The 22,344-nt window shown below is 44.5% G+C and overlaps 1 protein-coding gene across 4 annotated transcripts in view; it reads right to left on the bottom strand.

Moving 5' to 3' along the window:
• LOC118386625 (1-phosphatidylinositol 4,5-bisphosphate phosphodiesterase beta-1-like) overlaps positions 1-22,344 on the bottom strand; it is a 345,345-nt gene that overhangs the window by 46,819 nt on the left and 276,182 nt on the right. The window contains exons 25-33 of one of the 4 annotated variants that reach the window (XM_052523949.1): positions 17,610-17,742; positions 16,489-16,542; positions 13,837-14,056; positions 8,172-8,340; positions 7,610-7,686; positions 7,311-7,400; positions 6,924-6,981; positions 6,593-6,679; positions 6,320-6,344 (exon numbers count right to left, since the gene is read on the bottom strand). In XM_052523949.1, coding sequence (XP_052379909.1) covers positions 6,320-6,344; positions 6,593-6,679; positions 6,924-6,981; positions 7,311-7,400; positions 7,610-7,686; positions 8,172-8,340; positions 13,837-14,056; positions 16,489-16,542; positions 17,610-17,742 — 913 coding nt within the window. Of the gene's footprint in view, positions 1-6,319; positions 6,345-6,592; positions 6,680-6,923; positions 6,982-7,310; positions 7,401-7,609; positions 7,687-8,171; positions 8,341-13,836; positions 14,057-16,488; positions 16,543-17,609; positions 17,743-22,344 lie in introns of those variants that run through there. The other 3 variants (XM_052523947.1, XM_052523948.1, XR_008140981.1) reach the window with 3 other exon arrangements.

Below are 22,344 nucleotides of genomic sequence, written 5' to 3'. Positions count from 1 at the left end.
TCTAACACTTGGGCAGAATTCCCCTGTGGTGCAACGACAGATCTAACACTAGGGCAGAGTGCCCCTGTGGTGCAACGACAGCTCTAACACTAGGGCAGAGTGCCCCTGGGGTGCAACTTTGAGAGTGATGTTGAAGGTGTGTCTTTGAGAGTGATGTTGAAGGTGTGTGTCTTTGAGAGTGATGTTGAAGGTGTGTGTCTTTGAGAGTGATGTTGAAGATGTGTGTGCGTGTCTTTGAGAGTGATGTTGAAGGTGTATTTGTCTTTGAGAGTGATGTTGAAGGTGTGTGTCTTTGAGAGTGATGTTGAAGGTGTTTGTCTTTGAGAGTGATGTTGAAGTTATGTGTGTCTTTGAGAGTGATGTTGAAACTGTGTTTGTCTGTGAGAGTGAAGTTGAAGGTGTGTGTGTCTTTGAGAGTGATGTTGAAGGTGTTTGTCTTTGAGAGAAATGTTGAAGGTGTGTGTGTGTGTCTTTGAGAGTGATGTTGAAACTGTGTTTGTCTGTGAGAGTGAAGTTGAAGTTATGTGTGTCTTTGAGAGTGATATTGAAGCTGTGTTTGTCTGTGAGAGTGATGTTGAAGGTATTTGTCTTTGAGAGTGATGTTGAAGGTATGTCTTTGAGAGTGATGTTGAAATTGTGTGTCTTTGAGAGTGATGTTGAAGGTGTTTGCCTTTGAGAGTGATGTTGAAGGTGTGTGTCTTTGAGAGTGATGTTGAAGGTGTGTGTGCGTATCTTTGAGAGTGATGTTGAAGCTGTGTGACTTTGAGAGTGATGTTGAAGATGTGTGTCTTTGAGAGTGATGTTGAAGGTGTGTGACTTTGAGAGTGATGTTGAAGCTGTGTGTCTTTGAGAGTGATGTTGAAACTGTGTGACTTTGAGAGTGATGTTGAAGCTGTGTGTCTTTGAGTGTGATGTTGAAGGTGTGTGTCTTTGAGAGTGATGTTGAAGGTTTTGTCTTTGAGAGTGATGTTGAAGGTGTTTGTCTTTGAGAGTGATATTGAAGGTGTGTCTTTGAGAGTGATGTTGAAGGTGTGTGTCTTTGAGAGTGATGTTGAAGGTGTGTGTCTTTGAGAGTGATGTTGAAGGTGTGTGTCTTTGAGAGTGATGTTGAAGGTGTTTGTCTTTGAGAGTTTTATTGAAGGTGTGTATTTGAGAGTGATGTTGAAGGTGTTTGTCTTTGAGAGTGATGTTGAAGGTTTTGTCTTTGAGAGTGATGTTGAAGGTGTTTGTCTTTGAGAGTGATGTTGAAGGTGTGTGTCTTTGAGAGTGATGTTGAAGGTGTGTGTCTTTGAGAGTGATGTTGAAGGTGTGTGTCTTTGAGAGTGATGTTGAAGGTGTGTGTCTTTGAGAGTGATGTTGAAGGTGTTTGTCTTTGAGAGTTTTATTGAAGGTGTGTATTTGAGAGTGATGTTGAAGGTGTGTGTCTTTGAGAGTGATGTTGAAGGTATGTGTCTTTGAGAGTCATGTTGAAGCTGTGTGTCTTTGATTGTGATGTTGAAGGTGTTTGTCTTTGAGAGTGATGTTGAAGGTGTGTGTGTGTCTTTGAGAGTGATGTTGAAACTGTGTTTGTCTGTGAGAGTGAAGTTGAAGTTGTGTGTGTCTTTGAGAGTGATGTTGAAGGTGTTTGTCTTTGAGAGAAATGTTGAAGGTATGTGTGTGTCTTTGAGAGTGATGTTGAAACTGTGTTTGTCTGTGAGAGTGATGTTGAAGGTGTGTGTCTTTGAGAGTGATGTTGAAGCTTTGTGTCTTTGAGAGTCATTTTGAAGCTGTGTGTCTTTGAGAGTGATGTTGAAGCTTTGTGTCTTTGAGAGTCATTTTGAAGCTGTGTGTCTGTGAGAGTGATGTTGAAGCTTTGTGTCTTTGAGAGTCATGTTGAATGTGTATGACTTTGAGAGTGATGTTGAAGCTGTGTTTGTCTTTGAGAGTGATGTTGAAGCTGTGTGTCTTTGAGAGTGATGTTGAAGGTTTTGTCTTTGAGAGTGATGTTGAAGGTGTTTGTCTTTGAGAGTGATATTGAAGGTGTGTCTTTGAGAGTGATGTTGAAGGTGTGTGTCTTTGAGAGTGATGTTGAAGCTTTGTGTCTTTGAGAGTCATGTTGAAGCTGTGTGTCTTTGAGAGTGATGTTGAAACTGTGTTGTCTGTGAGAGTGAAGTTGAAGTTGTGTGTGTCTTTGAGAGTGATGTTGAAGGTGTGTGTTCTCATTAAGAGTCTAGCGTGCTGTTGGTGTGAAGCCAATTTGACTAGAACATTAGCAGGACAAGGTCACCTGAACACACCCAGTGAGAGACAGATATGCGAGAGGACACACATTCTCGATCCCTCCTTCTCATCCTAATCATCACCTATTCCCTTTAGCTCACAATCTTCCTATTCTCTCTCTCTGTTTACGCCCATTCCATCTCTCTCTCTCTCTCTCTCTCTCTCTCTCTATATATATATATATATATATATATACAGTGCCTTGCGAAAGTATTCGGCCCCCTTGAACTTTGCGACCTTTAAAACTGTATTTTTTTTGAAGAATTAACAACAAGTGGGACACAATCATGAAGTGGAACGACATTTATTGTATATTTCAAACTTTTTAAACAAATCAAAAACGGAAAAATTGGGCGTGCAAAATTATTCAGCCCCTTTACTTTCAGTGCAGCAAACTCTCTCCAGAAGTTCAGTGAGGATCTCTGAATGATCCAATGTTGACCTAAATGACTAATGATGATAAATACAATCCACCTGTGTGTAATCAAGTCTCCGTATAAATGCACCTGCACTGTGATAGTCTCAGAGGTCTGTTAAAAGCGCAGAGAGCATCATGAAGAACAAGGAACACACCAGGCAGGTCTGAGATACTGTTGTGAAGAAGTTTAAAGCCGGATTTGGATACAAAAAGATTTCCCAAGCTTTAAACATCCCAAGGAGCACTGTGCAAGCGATAATATTGAAATGGAAGGAGTATCAGACCACTGCAAATCTACCAAGACCTGGCCGTCCCTCTAAACTTTCAGCTCATACAAGGAGAAGACTGATCAGAGATGCAGCCAAGAGGCCCATGATCACTCTGGATGAACTGCAGAGATCTACAGCTGAGGTGGGAGACTCTGTCCATAAGACAGTCAGTCGTATATTGCACAAATCTGGCCTTTATGGAAGAGTGGCAAGAAGAAAGCCATTTCTTAAAGATATCCATAAAAAGTGTAGTTTAAAGTTTGCCACAAGCCACCTGGGAGACACACCAAACATGTGGAAGAAGGTGCTCTGGTCAGATGAAACCAAAATTGAACTTTTTGGCAACAATGCAAAACGTTATGTTTGGTGTAAAAGCAACACAGCTCATCACCCTGAACACACCATCCCCACTGTCAAACATGGTGGTGGCAGCATCATGGTTTGGGCCTGCTTTTCTTCAGCAGGGACAGGGAAGATGGTTCAAATTGATGGGAAGATGGATGGAGCCAAATACAGGACCATTCTGGAAGAAAACCTGATGGAGTCTGCAAAAGACCTGAGACTGGGACGGAGATTTGTCTTCCAACAAGACAATGATCCAAAACGTCTCTTCTCCCTCTCTCTCTTTTCTCTCTCTTCTCTGTCTCTCTCTTTTCTCTCTCTCTTTTCTCTCTCTCTCTGTCTCTCTATTTTCTCTCCCTCCCTGTCGACACCCATTCCATCTCTCTCTCTCTTCTCAATTTTTTCAATTAAATTAAATTCAATTTGCTTTATTGGCATGACGTAACAATGTACATATTGCCAAAACTTACTTTGGATATTTACAACATGAAAATAATGAGAATCAAAATTGTCAACAGGACAACAGTAACAACAATAACCAAGGGTGAAAATAACCAAACATTGAACAATAACAATATGAGTATTCAAACGAAAGGGGGGAAAGTTTCTCAGTCTCTGCTGCTGTTGCTGCTGGCGCTGCCTCAGTGGCCATGTACATAGTTGCTATGGTTACCACCAGTAAACAGTTGGAGCAAGATGTAAAATAGATGACAGATTTGAATTTGGCTAGCTACCATGATGAAGACTGATCTTTTAACTCACTCTCTGTCAATCTTTTCCTCCTGTGTTGATCTTCAGTTGTACAGTTTGATTACCTGTAGATGTTTTGCTCATTTAATCGTGTCAATCTCGCTCTGAACAACCAAACAAGTCAGGAGCCATTCTTCTGCATGACTTCTCTCAGATTCTTTTCTTATTGTTTTTATTTCTTCTCTCTCTCTTTCTCCACATGATATGCTGTCATTTAGAGACCAGCTAAATGTAACCTGTCAGATTCTTCCATTTGAAATAACTGAGCCTCCATTGGAACGTGGTGACACGTAGTGAATGGGTAATAAGATAGAATTATCTGCTCAGGCAAATTGATAGTAAGTAGGTTGGGTTAAAACTGGACATGGAACATGAGTGGTTATTTGGGTAAACTGGCCTCAGTAGCATCCATTTCCACTTCCTTATGCACAGTGGGATAGCAGCTGGCCTGACACACACACACACACACACACACACACACACACACACACACACACACACACACACACACACACACACACACACACACACACACACACACACACACACACACACACACACACACACACACAGAGTTGTGGTGTAACGTAGCGTGGTGCTATCCCGGGCGGGCAGTCAAAGTGAGAGATGTGAGGGTCTCCACAGACCAGGGATGGTTATAGCTGTCCATTAGCGGCTTCTCTGAGTCCAAAGGAGAAACTGGGTCAGGTGTGTGTGTGTGTGTGTGTGTGTGTGTGTGTGTGTGTGTGTGTGTGTGTGTGTGTGTGTGTGTGTGTGTGTGTGTGTGTGTGTGTGTGTGTGTGTGTGAGGGAGAACGTGTTTCATTATTTTTGTGTCCCCAGATTTCACCAACTGGGAACATTTTGTTGTTCCCCAAGAGGTCAAATTATATTTGTAGAGGCTTTAGGGTTAAGGTTAGAATTAGTGTGAAAATCAGGTTTAGGGGTAAGGTTAGGTTTTTAGGGATAATAGGATTTTGAATGGGACTGAATTGTCCTGCCCTGTCCTGGTTACTCATGCCCTCCTTCATTAGCCCTGTCCTGGTTACTCATGCCCTCCTCCATTAGCCCTGTCCTGGTTACTCATGCCCTCCTCCATTAGCCCTGTCCTGGTTACTCATGCCCTCCTCCATTAGCCCTGTCCTGGTTACTCATGCCCTCCTCCATTAGCTCTTGATGGAACTCTGACCTCATCATCACTCTCCCTCTCTTTCTCTCCCTCTTTTCTCTACACATGTCAGAGGTACGTACCACACATACGTACCACTCAGGAGGTATGATTGAGTACAAGCTGAGGCAGACTTGTCTTTAGAATATCTGGACTCGGGGACTCTGAGGGAGCTGTAAAGACAGAGGCTACACCAGGATACTGGGGGAACATGGCATTATCACAGCCATACCCACACACACACGCACACACACACACACACACACACACACACACACACACACACACACACACACACACACACACACACACACACACACACACACACACACACACACACACACACACACACACACACACACACACACACACAGAAAGAAAGAAGGATGTGCTACTGTAGGACGGTGGCTGAGCTTACAGCCAAGACAGTGTAACCATGCACAGCTACTGAGAAGAGAACTGTTTTTGTTTCATGGCGTAATTATTCTCTGTTCTTATCACAGCATTCAGCCTGATGCATGTTGTAAGACATGTCCTTGAGATAGAAATGAGGAAGTGTAAGAGAAGCACATGCAGTGGTGCAGGGCAGTAGTATATCGCTCTGGTAAGAGCTACTAGGCTAATGCTCCAGGATACGCTGACTTCGTGTGGTCAACACACAAACTACTAAAATGTGTTGTCATGCGCTAATGAGGACAATATATACATCATCCATGCATCCTCTTTCAGCATATGTCTGCTGCCTACCACATCCTCATATAGATATCGCACATAAAATTAGGTCTAGGTTAAAAAAGTGTACTTTATATTTCCATATACAATCGCAAGGTCTGGAAATGTATTTTACTTCCAAAACACTTAGCAACACATAGCATAGCAGAATGAGGAGACAGGGACAGAGAGTACTTTGGGACTATTGGGTTGAGCGTAGACGTAGAGGGCAGTTGAATCATCAGGGTTATTGTAACAGAGAGGCTGGGTCAGAGGAAAGTTGCACATCTACTTGTTATCATTCTTCAGCTTTTGCCTTCGTATTAAAGCTTCCGTATACATTGTTATTAATGCTTAAGTATTGAAGCTGTATTAATGCAGACCGAGATGCAGAGTGTCTTACCCTGGTCCTCTGGGGATCCTCCTTCCTACAATCACAGTAACAATGGACATGATGGAAATGGTTACCCAATGGAACCATTATGGGTTGAAAATATGTCTCTGTCCCAAATGGTACCCAATTCCCTTCATAGTGCACTATGGGTCCTGGTCAAAAGCAGGGCACTACACAGGGAATAGGGTGACATTTGGGATGCATCCTATTCCTGACACTGAATGATTGGTCAGAAGCTACTTCTTCCTACAGTTCTGTATTTGAAGGTAAATGTGTCCATACCTTAGGTTTCTCATCCACAATCTGCTGTCTGATGTCCTTGTGCTTCTCAAGTAGTCTCTCCATTCTCTTACTCTGAGCATCCTCCAACTACACAGACAGAGGTAGGCGAGAGTAAGGTGTAGCCACATAACAAACACAAACAAATCCATACGCCGGCATGGACACACACGCACACACACACACACACACACACACACACACACACACACACACACACACACACACACACACACACACACACACACACACACACACACACACACACACACACACACACACACACACACACACACACACACACACACACACACACACACACACACACACTTACCCGTTTGATATACTGCACCACCTCATTGACAAATGACCTGTTGATTTCCAGCTTCTCTCTGTAAACATATACAGATGTCAGCTCTAACCTCTCTTTAAGATTCCTCAAATGGAACCTTTACTTCAACAGTCAACAATCCTGATGTTCCTGGTTCCAATCTAGCTCAAAGGACCATATAAAAGTTGGTAGGTCTGCCTGATGACCTATGACACTTACAAGAATTAAGTCTTTCTATAAAATCTATGGAATATTTGTATTAAATTGGTCCTGTCGTGATCATTAGTTCGATCAGTCAGTCAGGCATGAATCTTCATCGCCATCTGGTGGCCTTAAGAAGCATGAACATTTATGTATTAGGAGGTCTCTTCCCCAACCCCATGTACTTACTCCTCTGTCACGTTCTTGTTGTTGGCCTTTGCTTCATTAATCTTCTCCTGTCTTTTCTTGTCCATCTTCTTCTTCACGTCTTTCTTTTCCCTGTGGAGAAATAGGAGGATAGTGAAACAAATGGCCCATGAAATACATGCATACATGAGCTTCTTTTGTGTGTGTGTATTTGTTTCTGTGTGTATGTGTGTATGTTTTTGTTTGTGTATGTGCTTTTATTTGTGTGTGTGTTTGTGTGTTTGTGTATGTGCTTTTATTTGTGTGAGTGTGTGTTTGCGTGTGTGTGTGCACTTTTCTACTTGTCACAGATGTCTCTGATCTTCTTCAGCTGGGCACTCTGACACTCCTCAGCTATGGCTGTCAACTTCTCCAACAGCTAGAGATCCACAGGAAAAAGGACACTGGTTATCCTACAGTTTGTCTGCCTCGTAGCATATGATAGCTGACTCATGCTTTCTGTTTAACTCAGGTATGACTTATCTGTTGACATTGGAGAATATAATTGGTCTGTCAGTATGGTTCTATTCATCATGGATAAACTCTGACACCTCATCCACACAAACTGTACACAGATCAGGTACTACACTCAGTCACTGATCTAAGGTCAGCACAACAGGGTGATTTTGGCCATAAAGCCCTCTTTATACTGAGTTGAGGGTTAATGCCGATTCAACACAAATAATACATCTACTGTATGTAGTTAGGTACGCTGGTCTCTAGTATAATTCTGGTTGAGGATATGGTTAGGTGTGTGTGTGTGTGTGTGTGTGTGTGTGTGTGTGTGTGTGTGTGTGTGTGTGTGTGTGTGTGTGTGTGTGTGTGTGTGTGTGTGTGTGTGTGTGTGTGTGTGTGTGCATGTACCATTTTGTTGTGTTCTTTCTTCTGGTACTTCTCACTGTAATACTGCTCCTGTCTCAGTGTGAGTAGCTGTTGTTGCTGCTTCTCCTTCAGCTCAGACAGTCTCTGACTGGACTCCTGGTCCAACACACACAGCTCCTGCTCCAGGGTCGACAGGGACTGCTCCGACCTGCTAAACACACACGTAGGGGTTGGTAATGTTCTTTAGTTGTGCCGTGATTGGGTAATGTTCTATAGTTACACCGTGATTGGCTCAGTGTTCTGTCACTCATGGGGACACTACGTCACCGCCAAATCTAAGGGTAGAGATAGAAAATTAATGTCTCTTGGGTGCTGCCATAGAGTTACATTAGAAGTGCCCATCCAAGAAGGTTCAAGGTCATTGGCCACAGATAAAATTATGTCTAATCACGTTATATCTACAGTAGCTTTGATTGGACTTATGTCCAATCAGCATCATACTTTCAAAATCTTATCTAGCAAGCGAGCAGTCATGTTCATGAATGAAGTCGACAGTCTACTGGCAAATCCTTTTTAAATTAGGAGAAATTATAGATAAAAACGTATCGGTACTCATCGGCAATTGGACATAAGCATTACACAACAAGCTGGAAATCACAAATTCAATAATGAGTGATTTGGAAGGAATTAGTGGCTAACTGCAAGCATTGCAAAGCAATCACCAGCCTGCTATTCAGTGGAATGGGTGTGTGGTTCCAAGTCTGGGTTTAAGGGTCACTTTACCAAGCATAAAAGGATAAACATTCCACATTGGCCATGTTGTCAATCCAGTATGACTTCTGCCATGCTCAAAACAACTGGAAACTCAGAACTGGGAAATCTGACTTCAGTGAGTTCAAGACAACTGGGAACTCGGGAAAAAAACGAGCTCTGACTGGGAAAATACGTTTTGAACGGTCATCCAACTCGGGAACTTGGGCCTCTTTCTAGAGCTCCGACCTGAAGATCACTGACGTCATCTTGACTCAACCTTGATTTTTTTTGAGTTTCCAGTTGTCTTGAAAGCACCATAAATCCAGAGAATACCAGACTTTGATGATAAAGTTTGATGACAAAATTTGCACACAAAGGACAAGGCGCAGCCTTCCTGTTCAAGTCAGCACAGCACAACAAGGTGAGTCCAAAAATGTTGCTGCATAAATTATGTAATTTTTATTTATTTGATTTTATTTCACCTTTAACCAGGTAGGCCAGTTGAGAACAAGTTCTCATTTACAACTGCTAACTGGCCAAGATAAAGCAAAGAGGTGGGACACAAACAACAATACAGAGTTACACATGGAATAAACAAATGTAGTAGATTGCAACTCTGCCCCCTTTGGCAGTTCTATCATGTCGGAAAATGTTATAGTTAAATGGCATATATTATATATTATATATTATTATATTATGGATGGAAATGTCAGGATTTTTGGTGACCTTCCTAAGCCAGGATTCAGACAAATCAAATCAAAGTTTATTTGTCACATGCGCCAAATACAACAGGTGTAGTAGACCTTACAATGAAATGCTTACTTACAGGCTCTAACCAATGGTGCGAAAAAAAGGTGTGTATGTGTGTGTGTGGGTAAGTAAAGAAATAAAACAGCAGTAAAAATACATTTGAAAAAAGAGTAGCAAGGCTATATACAAACTCCTGTTAGTCAGGTTTATTGAGGTAGTATGTACATGTAGGTATCGTTAAAGTGACTATGCATATATGATGAACAGAGAGTAGCAGAAGCGTAAAAAGAGGGGTTGGCAGGTGGTGGGACACAATGCAGATAGCCCGATTAGCCAATGTGTGGGAGCACTGGTTGGTCGGGCCATTTAGGTAGTATGTACATGAATGTATAGTTAAAGTGACTATGCATTATTGATAAACAGAGAGTAGCAGCAGCGTAAAAGAGGGGTTGGGGGCACACAATGCAAATAGTCCAGGTAACCATAACCTGTTCAGGAGTCTTTTGGCTTGGGGGTAAAAACTGTTGAGAAGCCTTTTTGTCCTAGACTTGCCATGCCGCAGTAGAGAGAACAGTCTATGACTGGGGTGGCTGTGGTCTTTGACAATTTTTAGGGCCTTGCTCTGTCATGGATGGCAGGCAGCTTTGTCCCAGTGATGTACTGGGCCGTATGCACTACCCTCTGAAGTGCCTTGCGGTCGGAGGCCGAGCAATTGCCGTACCAGGCAGAGATGCAACCGGTCAGGATGCTCTCGACGTTACAGCTGTAGAACCGTTTGAGGATCTCAGGACCCATGCCAAATCTTTTTAGTTTCCTGAGGGGGAATAGGCTTTGTAGTGCTCTCTTCACGACTGTCTTGGTGTGTTTGGACCAATCTAGTTTGTTGTTAATGTGGACACCAAGGAATTTGAAGCTCTCAACCTGCTCCACTACAGCCCCGTCGATGAGAATGGAGACATGCTTGGTGCTATTTTCCTGTAGTCCACAATCATCTCCTTAGTCTTGTTTACGTTGAGGGATGGGTTGTTATTTTGTTACCACCCGGCCAGGTCTCTGACCTCCTACCTAAAGGCTGTCTCGACGTTGTCGGTGATCAGGCCTACCACTGTTGTGTAGTCAGCAAACTTAATGATGGTTTTGGAGTCATGCCTGGCCATGCAGTTGTGGATGAACAGGGAGTACAGGAGGGGACTGAGCACGCACCCGTGGGGAGCTCCAGTGTGGCAGATCAGCGTTGCAGATGTGTTGCTACCTACCCTCACCACCTAGGGGTGGCCTGTCAGGAAGTCCAGGATCCAGTTGCAGAGGGAGGTGTTTAGTCCCAGGATCCTTAGCTTGGTGATGAGCTTTGAGGGTACTATGGTGTTGAACACTGAGCTGTCGTCAATGAACAGCATTCTCACATATGTGTTCCTTTTGTCCAGGTGGGAAAGGGCAGTGTGGAGTGCATCATCTGTGGATCTGTTTGGGCGGTATGCAAATTGGAGTGGGTCTAGGGTTTCTCGGATAATGGTGTTGATGTGAACCATTACCAGCCAATCAAAAGGACTTCATGGCTACGGACGTGAGTGCCATGGGCCTGTAGTCATTTAGGCAGGTTGCCTTTGTGTTCATGGGTACAGGGACTATGGTGGTCTGCTTGAAGCATGTTGGTATTACAGACTCGATCAGAGATATGATGAAAATGTCAGTGAAGACACCTGCCAGTTGATCAGCACATGCCCGGAGCACACGTTCTGGTAATCCGTCTGGCCCCGCAGCCTTGTGTATGTTGACCTGTTTAAAGGTCTTACTCACGTCGGCTTCGGAGAGCGTGATCACACAGTCATCCAGAACAGCAGATGCTCTCATGCGTGCCTCAGTGTTGCTTACCTCGAAGCGAGCATAGAAGTGATTTAGCTCGTCTGGTAGGCTCGTGTCACTGGGCAGCTCGCGGCTGTGCTTCCCTTTGTAGTCTATTATGGTTTGCAAGCCCTGTCACATCCGATGAGCGTAAGAGCCGGTGTAGTATGATTCAATCTTAGCCCTGTATTGACGCTTTGCCTGTTTGATGGTTTGTTGCAGGGCATATAGGGATTTCTTGTAAGCCTCCGGGTTAGAGTCCTGAACCTTGAAAGCGGCAGCTCTACCCATTAGCTCAGTGCGAAAGTTGCTTGTAATCCATGGCTTCTGGTTGGGGTATGTACATACAGTCACTGTGGGGACAACGTCCTCAATGGACTTATTGATAAAGCCAGTGACTGATGTGATGTATTCCTCAATGTCATCAGAAGAATCCCGGAACATGTTCCAGTCTGTGATAGCAAAGCAGTCCTGAAGTTTAGCATCTGCTTCATCTGACCATTTTTTTATAGACCGAGTCACTGGACACGGCTAGGACATCCGGGTTGGCAGAGTGTGCTGAGGCAGCGAATTAAACAAAAACGGGGAGGAGGCTTCAAATGTTAACATGCATGAAACCAAGGCTTTTAAGTTTACAGAAGTCAACAAATGAGTGCCTGGGGAATGGGAGTGATGCTGGGCGCTGCAGGGCCTGTATGAACCTTTACATCACCAGAGGAACAGAGGAGGAGTAGGATAAGGGTACAGCTAAAGGCTATAAGAACTGGTTGTCTAGTGCATTCAGAACAGAGAGTAAAATTAACAGGTTTCTGGGCGAGGAAGAATAGATTCAAGGCATAATGTACAGACAAGGGTATGGTAGGATGTGAATACAGTGGAGGTAAACCTAGGCATAGCGTGCTGATGAGAGAGGTTTTGTCTCTAGAGACATTGTTTAGACCAGGTGAGGTCACCACATGTGTGGGAGGTGAAACAAACGGGCTAGCTAAGTCATATTGAGCAGGGCTGGAGGCTCTACAGTGAAATAAGACAATAATCACTAACCAAAACAGTAATGGACAAGACATATTGACATTAGGGAGAGACATGCATAGCTGAGTGATCATTGGGACCAGTGGGAGGCTAGGCGAGCTGGAGACATGGCGATTCAGACAGCTAGCGGGTCGGGGCTAGCAGGCTAGTAGAAGGGACTTAAGGGGGACGTCGCGGTGGAAGAAGTCTGTTGTTTGTTGCCCCCTTGGACGGTTACGTCGGCAGGCCAGTCATGGTAGATTGGCAGGGATCCGTGTACGCAGTAAAAGGGTACAAAGCAAAATAGGTATTGTTGCTCAAGAAATTGGCTGATGGTCCTCTTCAGCTAACAATCCGATATGCTCTAGGCAGCTAGCGGGCCGCGGATGGGCCTTCAGGGAACGTCGCAACGGAGCAGCCTGTTGAAATACCTCGGACGGATTACGTCGGTAGACCAGTCGTGGTGGAATCGGCGGGGCGCCGTGTCGGTAGTAAAAGGGGTCCAGACCAATTGGCAAAATATGTATTGTAGTCCAAGGAGTGGCTGATGGACCAGGGAGATATGTATACTGTAGCTAAGAAAGTAATACTCAGTGTATGTTGTGTAGTAAGCCGTTAGTAGCCCATGTGCATCCCCCTAAACATTCGCCTACTGTTCTGACTTGCTGGTGCAAATGTATCCTATTGGCTGTTTTAGAGAAATGTCATCATCTAATATTTTAAGAGCTTTCATTGGCTGCTTATATGCCCCCTTTATTTATCCTATGGTTTTGACTTGGTGTACAGGGAGAACACTGTAAGAACGGCCCATGTTCTGAGTCCTAGCTCGCTCATTAATATCTTAATCGAAATGACAGATTGCCTCTTACCCACTTATGCCATAGTTTGTACATCTCAATAGTCATTAAAAACCACATTTTTTAAGCAAGTCAGCCATATCAGCTATTTTGTTTTTAAAGGCAATAAATAAGGCTGAATGAATTGTTTCGCTGCCAGACAAGGGGTAGCAGTGGTAATGTGTTGGGACTTCTGTTGGGAGAGTTTGTGGGCACCGTTTGTCACCGTTATAGTGCAATAAATCTATTGTTTAGTGTTGTGTTGTGTAGTAGCTTTGCTGGCATGGATTATTTTTTGGTTTTGCCTACCAAGATGTATATCCTAAAATCGCCACTGGTGAGAGGAATTGAGGGATACAGAAAGAAGGGTAGGGAGGAGGACAAAAAGGAGGAGAAGAAGAGCAGAGAGGAGGACTAAGAGGATGAGAAGAAGAGCAGGGAGGAGGACTAAGAGGAGGAGAAGAAGAGTAGCGGAGGAGGACTAAGAGGAGGAGAAGAAGAGCAGGGCTACCTACCTTTTCTTACCATCACGTTTGTGGCTCTTCTGCAGCGCGGAGGTCCTGCGCTGGTGCTGGTTCTGCAGCTCTGCAGCCCTGGCCGTGTGCTCCTTGATCAGCTCGCTGGTCTTACGGTGGTGTTTCCTTATCAACTCCTTCATCTCTTTATACTGCTTCCTCTGCTCCCTCACAAAGCCCTTCTGCTGCTTCAACTCCTCTACTGTCTGGGCCTCCATCTCTGGAGGAAGGAGGGATGCAAAGAAGAGAGACTGAGAAAAAAAGTGTTTTGATCAATGCCTTTCTTCCTGTCAGTTTTTTTTTTTTTACATACAGGGTGCACAATTCTGTGATCTTTCAGATTGGTGTAATGCCAGTACAGATAGACAAATGACCACACATGTTCACTTAGCTTGTTACGGAGTCTTACATGTGAGAACACTCTGAATTGACATGTTCACTTAGCTTGTTACTGAGTCTTACTTAATTGGTCTACACAGACATGTTCTGGCCTCTCGGAAAGATATCCGTTTGTCACTGTGAATGGTTTGTCCTCTGACAAATCAACTGTAAATTTCGGTGCTCCTCAAGGTTCCGTTTTAGGACCACTATTGTTTTCACTATATATTTTACCTCTTGGGGATGTCATTCGAAAACATAATGTTAACTTTCACTGCTATGCGGATGACACACAGCTGTACATTTCAATGAAACGCGGTGAAGTCCCAAAATTGCCCTCTCTAGAAGCCTGTGTTTCAGACATAAGGAAGTGGATGGCTGCAAACTTTCTACTTTTAAACTCGGACAAAACAGAGATGCTTGTTCTCGGTCCCAAGAAACAAAGAGATCTCCTGTTGAATCTGACAATTAATCTTGATGGTTATACAGTCATCTCAAATAAAACTGTGAAGGACCTCGGTGTTACTCTGGACCCTGATCTCTCTTTTGACGAACATATCAAGAAGGTTTCAAGGACAGCTTCTTTCCATCTACGTAACATTGCAAAAATCAGAAACTTTCTGTCCAAAAATGATGCTGAAAAATTAATCCATGCTTTTGTTACTTCTAGGTTAGACTACTGCAATGTTCTTCTTTCCGGCTACCCGGATAAAGCACTAAATAAAGTTCAGTTAGTGCTAAATACGGCTGCTAGAATCCTGACTAGAACCAAAATATTTGATCATATTACTCCAGTGCTAGCCTCCCTACACTGGCTTCCTGTTAAGGCAAGGGCTGATTTCAAGGTTTTACTGCAAACCTACAAAGCATTACATGAGCTTGCTCCTACCTATCTTTCCGATTTGGTCCTACCGTACATACCTACACGTACGCTACGGTCACAAGACGCAGGCCTCCTAATTGTCCCTAGAATTTCTAAGCAAACAGCTGGAGGCAGGGCTTTCTCATATAGAGCTCAATTTTTATGGAATGGTCTGCCTACCCATGTGAGAGACGCAGACTCGGTCTCAACCTTTAAGTCTTTACTGAAGACTCCTCTCTTCAGTAGATCATATGATTGAGTGTAGTCTGACCCAGGAGTGTGAAGGTGAACGGAAAGGCTCTGGAGCAACGAACCGCCCTTGCTGTCTCTGCCTGGCCGGTTCCCCTCTCTCCACTGGGATTCTGTGCCTCTAACCCTATTACAGGGGCTGAGTCACTGGCTTACTGGTGCTCTTCCTTGCCGTCCCTAGGAGGGGTGCATCGCTTGAGTGGGTTGAGTCACTGATCTTCCTGTCTGGGTTGGGTTGTGCGGTGGCGAAGATCTTTGTGGGCTGTACTCGGCCTTGTCTCAGGATGGTAAGTTGGTGGTTGAAGATATCCCTCTAGTGGTGTGGGGGCTGTGCTTTGGAAAAGTGGGTGAGGTTATATCCTTCCTGTTTGGCCCTGTCCGGGGGTATCATCGGATGGGGCAACAGTGTCTCCTGACCCCTCCTGTCTCAGCCTCCAGTATTTATGCTGCAGTAGTTTATGTGTCGGGGGGCTAGGGTCAGTTTGTTATATCTGGAGTACTTCTCCTGTCTTATCCAGTGTCCTGTGTGAATGTAAGTATGCTCTCTCTAATTCTCTCTTTTTCTCTTTCTTTCTCTCTCTGAGGACCTGAGCCCTAGGACCATGCCTCAGGACTACCTGGCATGATGACTCCTTGCTGTCCCCAGTCCACCTGGCCGTGCTGCTGCTCCAGTTTCAACTGTTCTGCCTGCAGCTATGGAACCCTGACCTGTTCACCGGACGTGCTACCTGTCCCAGACCTGCTGTTTTCAACTCTCTAGAGACAGCAGGAACGGTAGAGGTACTCTTAATGATCGGCTATGAAAAGCCAACTGACATTTACTCCTGAGGTGCGGACTTGTTGCACCCTCGACAACTACTGTGATTATTATTATTTGACCATGCTGGTCATTTATGAACATTTGAACATCTTGGCCATGTTCTGTTATAATCTCCACCCGGCACAGCCAGAAGAGGACTGGCCACCCCTCATAGCCTGTTTCCTCTCTAGGTTTCTTCCTCGGTTTAGGCCTTTCTAGGGAGATTTTCCTAGCCACCTTGCTTCTACACCTGCATTGCTTGCTGTTTGGGGTTTTATGCCGGGTTTCTGTATAGCACTTTGAGATATCAGCTGATGTAAGAAGGGCTATATAAATACATTTGATTTGATTACTCTAGTCTTACCTGTGAGAACACTCTGAATGACGTCCTCAGTCTTCACTGCAATTTTCACTGAACCTGATGAACAATATAGACCTGTTAGTGCGGGTTTTGGGAGGTTGTATCTGGCAACCCAAGTGGGTGGTAAATGTGTTGTGGAATGCCAAATGTAAGTTAACTGGTTGCCGTTTCGGAGTCACAGTCATGATAAACTACATGGCAAAAAATATGTGGACACCCCTTCAAATGAGTGGATTTGACTATTTCAGCCACACCCGTTGCTGACAGGTGTATAAAATCGAGCACTCAGCCATGACAGCTCCATAGACAAACATTGGCAGTAGAATGGCCTTACTGAAGAGCTGAAACAACAAGTCAGTTCATCAAAATCCTGCCCTGACCCAGCTGGTCAACTGTAAGTGCTGTTATTGTGAAGTGGAAACGTCTAGGAGCAACAATGGCTTAGCCACGAAGTGGTAGGCCACACTAGCTCACAGAACGGAACCGCCGAGTGCTGAAGCCCGTATCGCTTAAAAATCGTCTGTCCTTGGTTACAATAATCACTGCAGAGTTCCAAACCGCCACTGGAAGCAACCTCAAGCACAAGAACTGTTCCTCGGGAGCTTCATGAAATGGCTTTCCATGGCAAAGCAGCCCCACACAAGCCTAAGATCAACTGGAGTGGTGGTCGATACAGAAATTATTTGTCGAGATTGGTTTGGAAAAACATGACTGGCCTGCACAGAGCCCTGATCTCAACACCATCAAACAACTTTGGAATGAATTGCAACACAGGCTGCGAGCCAGGTCTAATCGCTTAACATCAGTGCCCAACCTCACTAATGCTCCTGGTTGAATGGAAGCAAGTCCCCGCAGCAATGTTCCAACATCAAGTGGAAAGCCTTCCCAGAAGAGTGGAGGCTGTTTTCACAGCAAAGGGGGACCAATTCCATATTAATGCCCATGATTTTGGAATGAGATGTTCGACAAGCAGATGTCCACATTCTTTTGGTCATGCAGTGTTTGTTTGTTTGTTTTTTCCTCATGAAGCGCTTTGCGATTTCTATTATGAAAAGCGCAATAGAAGTTTAATAAATTATTATTATTATTATTACTGTAAGTTCAAGTGGAGAGTTGACCTCTACCTGTGGGCTGTGGCTGGTGGCTGACCAGGCTGGGGGGTTTGGAGGAGATGATGGGGACGTGGCTGACCCCGTTCTCTGCTGGCAAGGTCACCCGGGGGTCAGGCTCCATTGGGTCATCACCAGCCGCCTCCACCTATCAATCAAATACATTGACAGCGCAACTGATAAGGTGCCTTTATGAGGCATTTTTTACTGAGCCTCAAAGCACTTTATCAGGTCCACACTGTACTGGTCACATTGACTTATCACATCATCTGACTAGAGTGTCAGCGTCTGCCCAATGTACTGTACAGCTGAAGTCGGAAGTTTCACAATTCCTGACATTTAATCCTCGTAAAAATTCCCTGTTTTAGGTCAGTTAGGATCACCACTTTATTTTAAGAATGTGAAATGTCAGAATAATAGCCGAGATAATGATTTATTTCAGATTTGATTTATTTCATCACATTCCCAGTGGTTCAGAAGTTTACATACACTCAGTTAGTATTTGGTAGCATTGCCTTGAAATTGTTTAACTTGGGTCAAACATTTTGGGTAGCCTTCCACAAGCTTCCCACAATAAGTTGGGTGACTTTTGGCCCATTCCTCCTGACAGAGCTGGTGTAACTGAGTCAGGTTTGTAGGCCTCCTTGCTCGCACACTCCAATACATTGACTTTGTTGTCCCCGTTGTCACGACATCGTGAAGTCGGCTCCTCTCCTTGTTCGGGCGGCGTTCAGCGGTCGATGTCACCGGTCTTCTAGCCATCGCCGCTTTTTCATTGTTCTATTTGTTTTGTCTTGTTCCCCGCACACCTAGTTTACATTCCCTAATCACACTGCATATACTGTATATATTCCTCTGTTCCCCCCATGTCTTTGTGTGGAATTGTTTTGTTTTGTGTTTATCTACCAAGGGAATTCTCTTCGATTATAATCACAGCCGTATATATTCCCCCCCAAGCAGACACATCGATGGCTCTGAACAAACTTTATTTGACTCTTTGCAAACTGGAATCCATATATGGACTGGGATATGTTCCATATTGCGTCAGACAACAACATTGACGAATACGCTGATTCGGTGAGCGAGTTCATTAGAATGTGCGCTGAAGATGTCGTTCCCATAGCAAAGATTAAAACATTCCCAAACCAGAAACTGTGGATTGATGGCAGCATTCGCGTGAAACTGAAAGCGCGAACCACTGCTTTTAATCAGGGCAAGGTGACCGGAAATATGACCGAATACAAACAGTGTAGCTATTCCCTCCGCAAGGCAATCAAACAAGCTAAGCGTCAGTATAGAGACAAAGTAGAATCTCAATTCAACGGCTCAGACACAAGAGGTATGTGGCAGGGTCTACAGTCAATTACGGATTACAAAAAGAAAACCAGCCCCGTCACGGACCAGGATGTTTTGCTCCCAGGCAGACTAAATAACTTTTTTGCCCGCTTTGAGGACAATACAGTGCCACTGACACGGCCCGCAACTAAAACATGCGGACTCTCCTTCACTGCAGCCGACGTGAGGAAAACATTTAAACGTGTCAACCCTCGCAAGGCTGCAGGCCCAGACGGCATCCCCAGCCGCGCCCTCAGAGCATGCGCAGACCAGCTGGCCGGTGTGTTTACAGACATATTCAATCAATCCCTATCCCAGTCTGTTGTTCCCACATGCTTCAAGAGGGCCACCATTGTTCCTGTTCCCAAGAAAGCTAAGGTAACTGAGCTAAACGACTACCGCCCCGTAGCACTCACTTCCGTCATCATGAAGTGCTTTGAGAGACTAGTCAAGGACCATATCACCTCCACCCTACCTGACACCCTAGGCCCACTCCAATTTGATTACCGCCCAAATAGGTCCACAGACGATGCAATCTCAACCACACTGCACACTGCCCTAACCTATCTGGACAAGAGGAATACTTACGTGAGAATGCTGTTCATCGACTACAGCTCGGCATTTAACACCATAGTACCCTCCAAGCTCGTCATCAAGCTCGAGACCCTGGGTCTCGACCCCGCCCTGTGCAACTGGGTACTGGACTTCCTGACGGGCCGCCCCCAGGTGGTGAGGGTAGGCAACAACATCTCCACCCCGCTGATCCTCAACACTGGGGCCCCACAAGGGTGCGTTCTGAGCCCTCTCCTGTACTCCCTGTTCACCCACGACTGCGTGGCCACGCACGCCTCCAACTCAGTCATCAAGTTTGCGGACGACACAACAGTGGTAGGCTTGATTACCAACAACGACGAGACGGCCTACAGGGAGGAGGTGAGGGCCCTCGGAGTGTGGTGTCAGGAAAATAACCTCACACTCAACGTCAACAAAACTAAGGAGATGATTGTGGACTTCAGGAAACAGCAGAGGGAACACCCCCCTATCCACATCGATGGAACAGTAGTGGAGAGGGTAGTAAGTTTTAAGTTCCACATCACAGACAAACCAAATTGTTCCACCCACACAGACAGCATCGTGAAGAAGGCGCATTAGCGCCTCTTCAACCTCAGGAGGCTGAAGAAATTCGGCTTGTCACCAAAAGCACTCACAAACTTCTACAGATGCACAATCGAGAGCATCCTGTCTGGCTGTATCACCGCCTGGTACAGCAACTGCTCCGCCCACAACCGTAAGGCTCTCCAGAGGGTAGTGAGGTCTGCACAACGCATCACCGGGGGCAAACTACCTGCCCTCCAGGACACCTACACCACCCGATGTCACAGGAAGGCCATAAAGATCATCAAGGACAACAACCACCCGAGCCACTGCCTGTTCACCCCGCTATCATCCAGAAGGCAAGGTCAGTACAGGTGCATCAAAGCTGGGACCGAGAGACTGAAAAACAGATTCTATCTCAAGGCCATCAGACTGTTAAACAGCCACCACTAACATTGAGTGACTGCTGCCAACACTCAATTCCAGCCACTCAACTCCAGCCACTTTAATAATGGGAATTGATGGGAAATTATGTAAAATATATCACTAGCCACTTTAAACAATGCTACCTAATATAATGTTTACATACCCTACATTATTAATCTCATATGTATATGTATATACTGTACTCTATATCATCTACTGCATCCTTATGTAATACATGTATCACTAGCCACTTTTTAACTATGCCACTTTGTTTACATACTCATCTCATATGTATATACTGCACTTAATACCATCTACTGTATCTTACCTATGCCACTCTGTACCATCACTCATTCATATATCTTTATGTACATATTCTTTATCCCCTTACACTTGTGTCTATTAGGTAGTAGTTTTGGAATTGTTAGCTAGATTACTTGTTGGTTATTACTGCATTGTCGGAACTAGAAGCACAAGCATTTCGCTACACTCGCACTAACATCTGCTAACCATGTGTATGTGACAAATAACATTTGATTTGGTTGATTTGATTTGATTTGTATCGCACCAGTCTGTTGTTGCTCTTGGCAAATAAAGTCTCCTGATCACCTGTCTCTGCTCTCCTGCACTTGCCTCAAATGACCAGCAGCGAAAACCCTGACATGGTTGGGATGGTGTTCTTCGGCTTGCAAGCCTCCCCCTTTTTCCTCCAAACATAACGATGGTCATTATGGCCAAACAGTTCTATTTATGTTTCATCATACCAGAGGACATTTATCCAAAAAGTACGATATTTGTCCCCATGTGGAGTTGCAAACGTAGTCTGGCTTTTTTATGGCGGTTTTGGAGCAGTGGCTTCTTCCTTGCTGAGCGGCCTTTCAGGTTATGTCGATATAGGACTTGTTTTACTGTGGATATAGATACTTTTGCACCTGTTTCCTCCAGCATCTTCACAAGGTCCTTTGATGTTGTTCTGGGATTGATTTGCACTTTTCGCACCAAAGTACGTTCATCTCTAGGAGACAGAGTGCGTCTCCTTCCTGAGCAGTATGATGGCTGCTTGGTCCCATGGTGTTTATACTTACGCACAATTGTTTGTACAGATGAACGTGGTACCTTCAGCCGTTTGGAAATTGCTCCCAAGGATGAATCAGACTTGTGGTGGTCTACACATTTCTGAAGTCTTGGCTGATTTCTTTTGATTTGCACATGATGTCAAGCAAAAAGGCACTGAGTTTGAATGCAGGCCTTGAAATACATCCACAGGTACACCTCCAATTGACTCAAATGATGTCAATTAGCCTATCAGAAGCTTCTAAAGCCATGGCATCATTTTCTGGAATTTTCCAAGCTTATTAAAGGCACAGTCAACTTAGTGTATGTAAACTTCTGACCCACTGGAATTGTGATACAGTGAATTATAAGTGAAATAATCTGTCTGTAAACAATTGTTGAAAAAATTACTTGTGTCATGCACAAAGTAGATGTCCTAACTGACTTGCCAAAACTATAGTTTGTTAACAAGACATTTGTGGAGTGGTTGAATAACGGGTTTTAATGACTCCAAGCTAAGTGTATGTAAACTTCCCACTTCAAATCTATGTCACATTACAATCCAACACATACATGGTTTTGCTCAATGTTTTTGCCGCCTATGCAATGAGATGACAGTAGAACCATACGATTCCATGACTCTATTACAAACAAGCTACTGTACGTCAAATATACGCCACCACAATCAACACACCACACACACAGAGCGTACCTGCAGCCTGTTGGAAACCTTGTAGACATAGCTGTGGTACCCCACTCTCAGCATGGCTCAGGTCATAGTCACACTGACAACACTCTCTAACGTTTCACTAACATTTAGCCAATGTTCTTACGTTGTCTC

Source organism: Oncorhynchus keta, chromosome 8, assembly GCF_023373465.1.
Source record: "Oncorhynchus keta strain PuntledgeMale-10-30-2019 chromosome 8, Oket_V2, whole genome shotgun sequence".
Classification (NCBI taxonomy): domain Eukaryota; kingdom Metazoa; phylum Chordata; class Actinopteri; order Salmoniformes; family Salmonidae; genus Oncorhynchus; species Oncorhynchus keta.
This window is presented reverse-complemented; position numbering and strand designations above follow the sequence as displayed.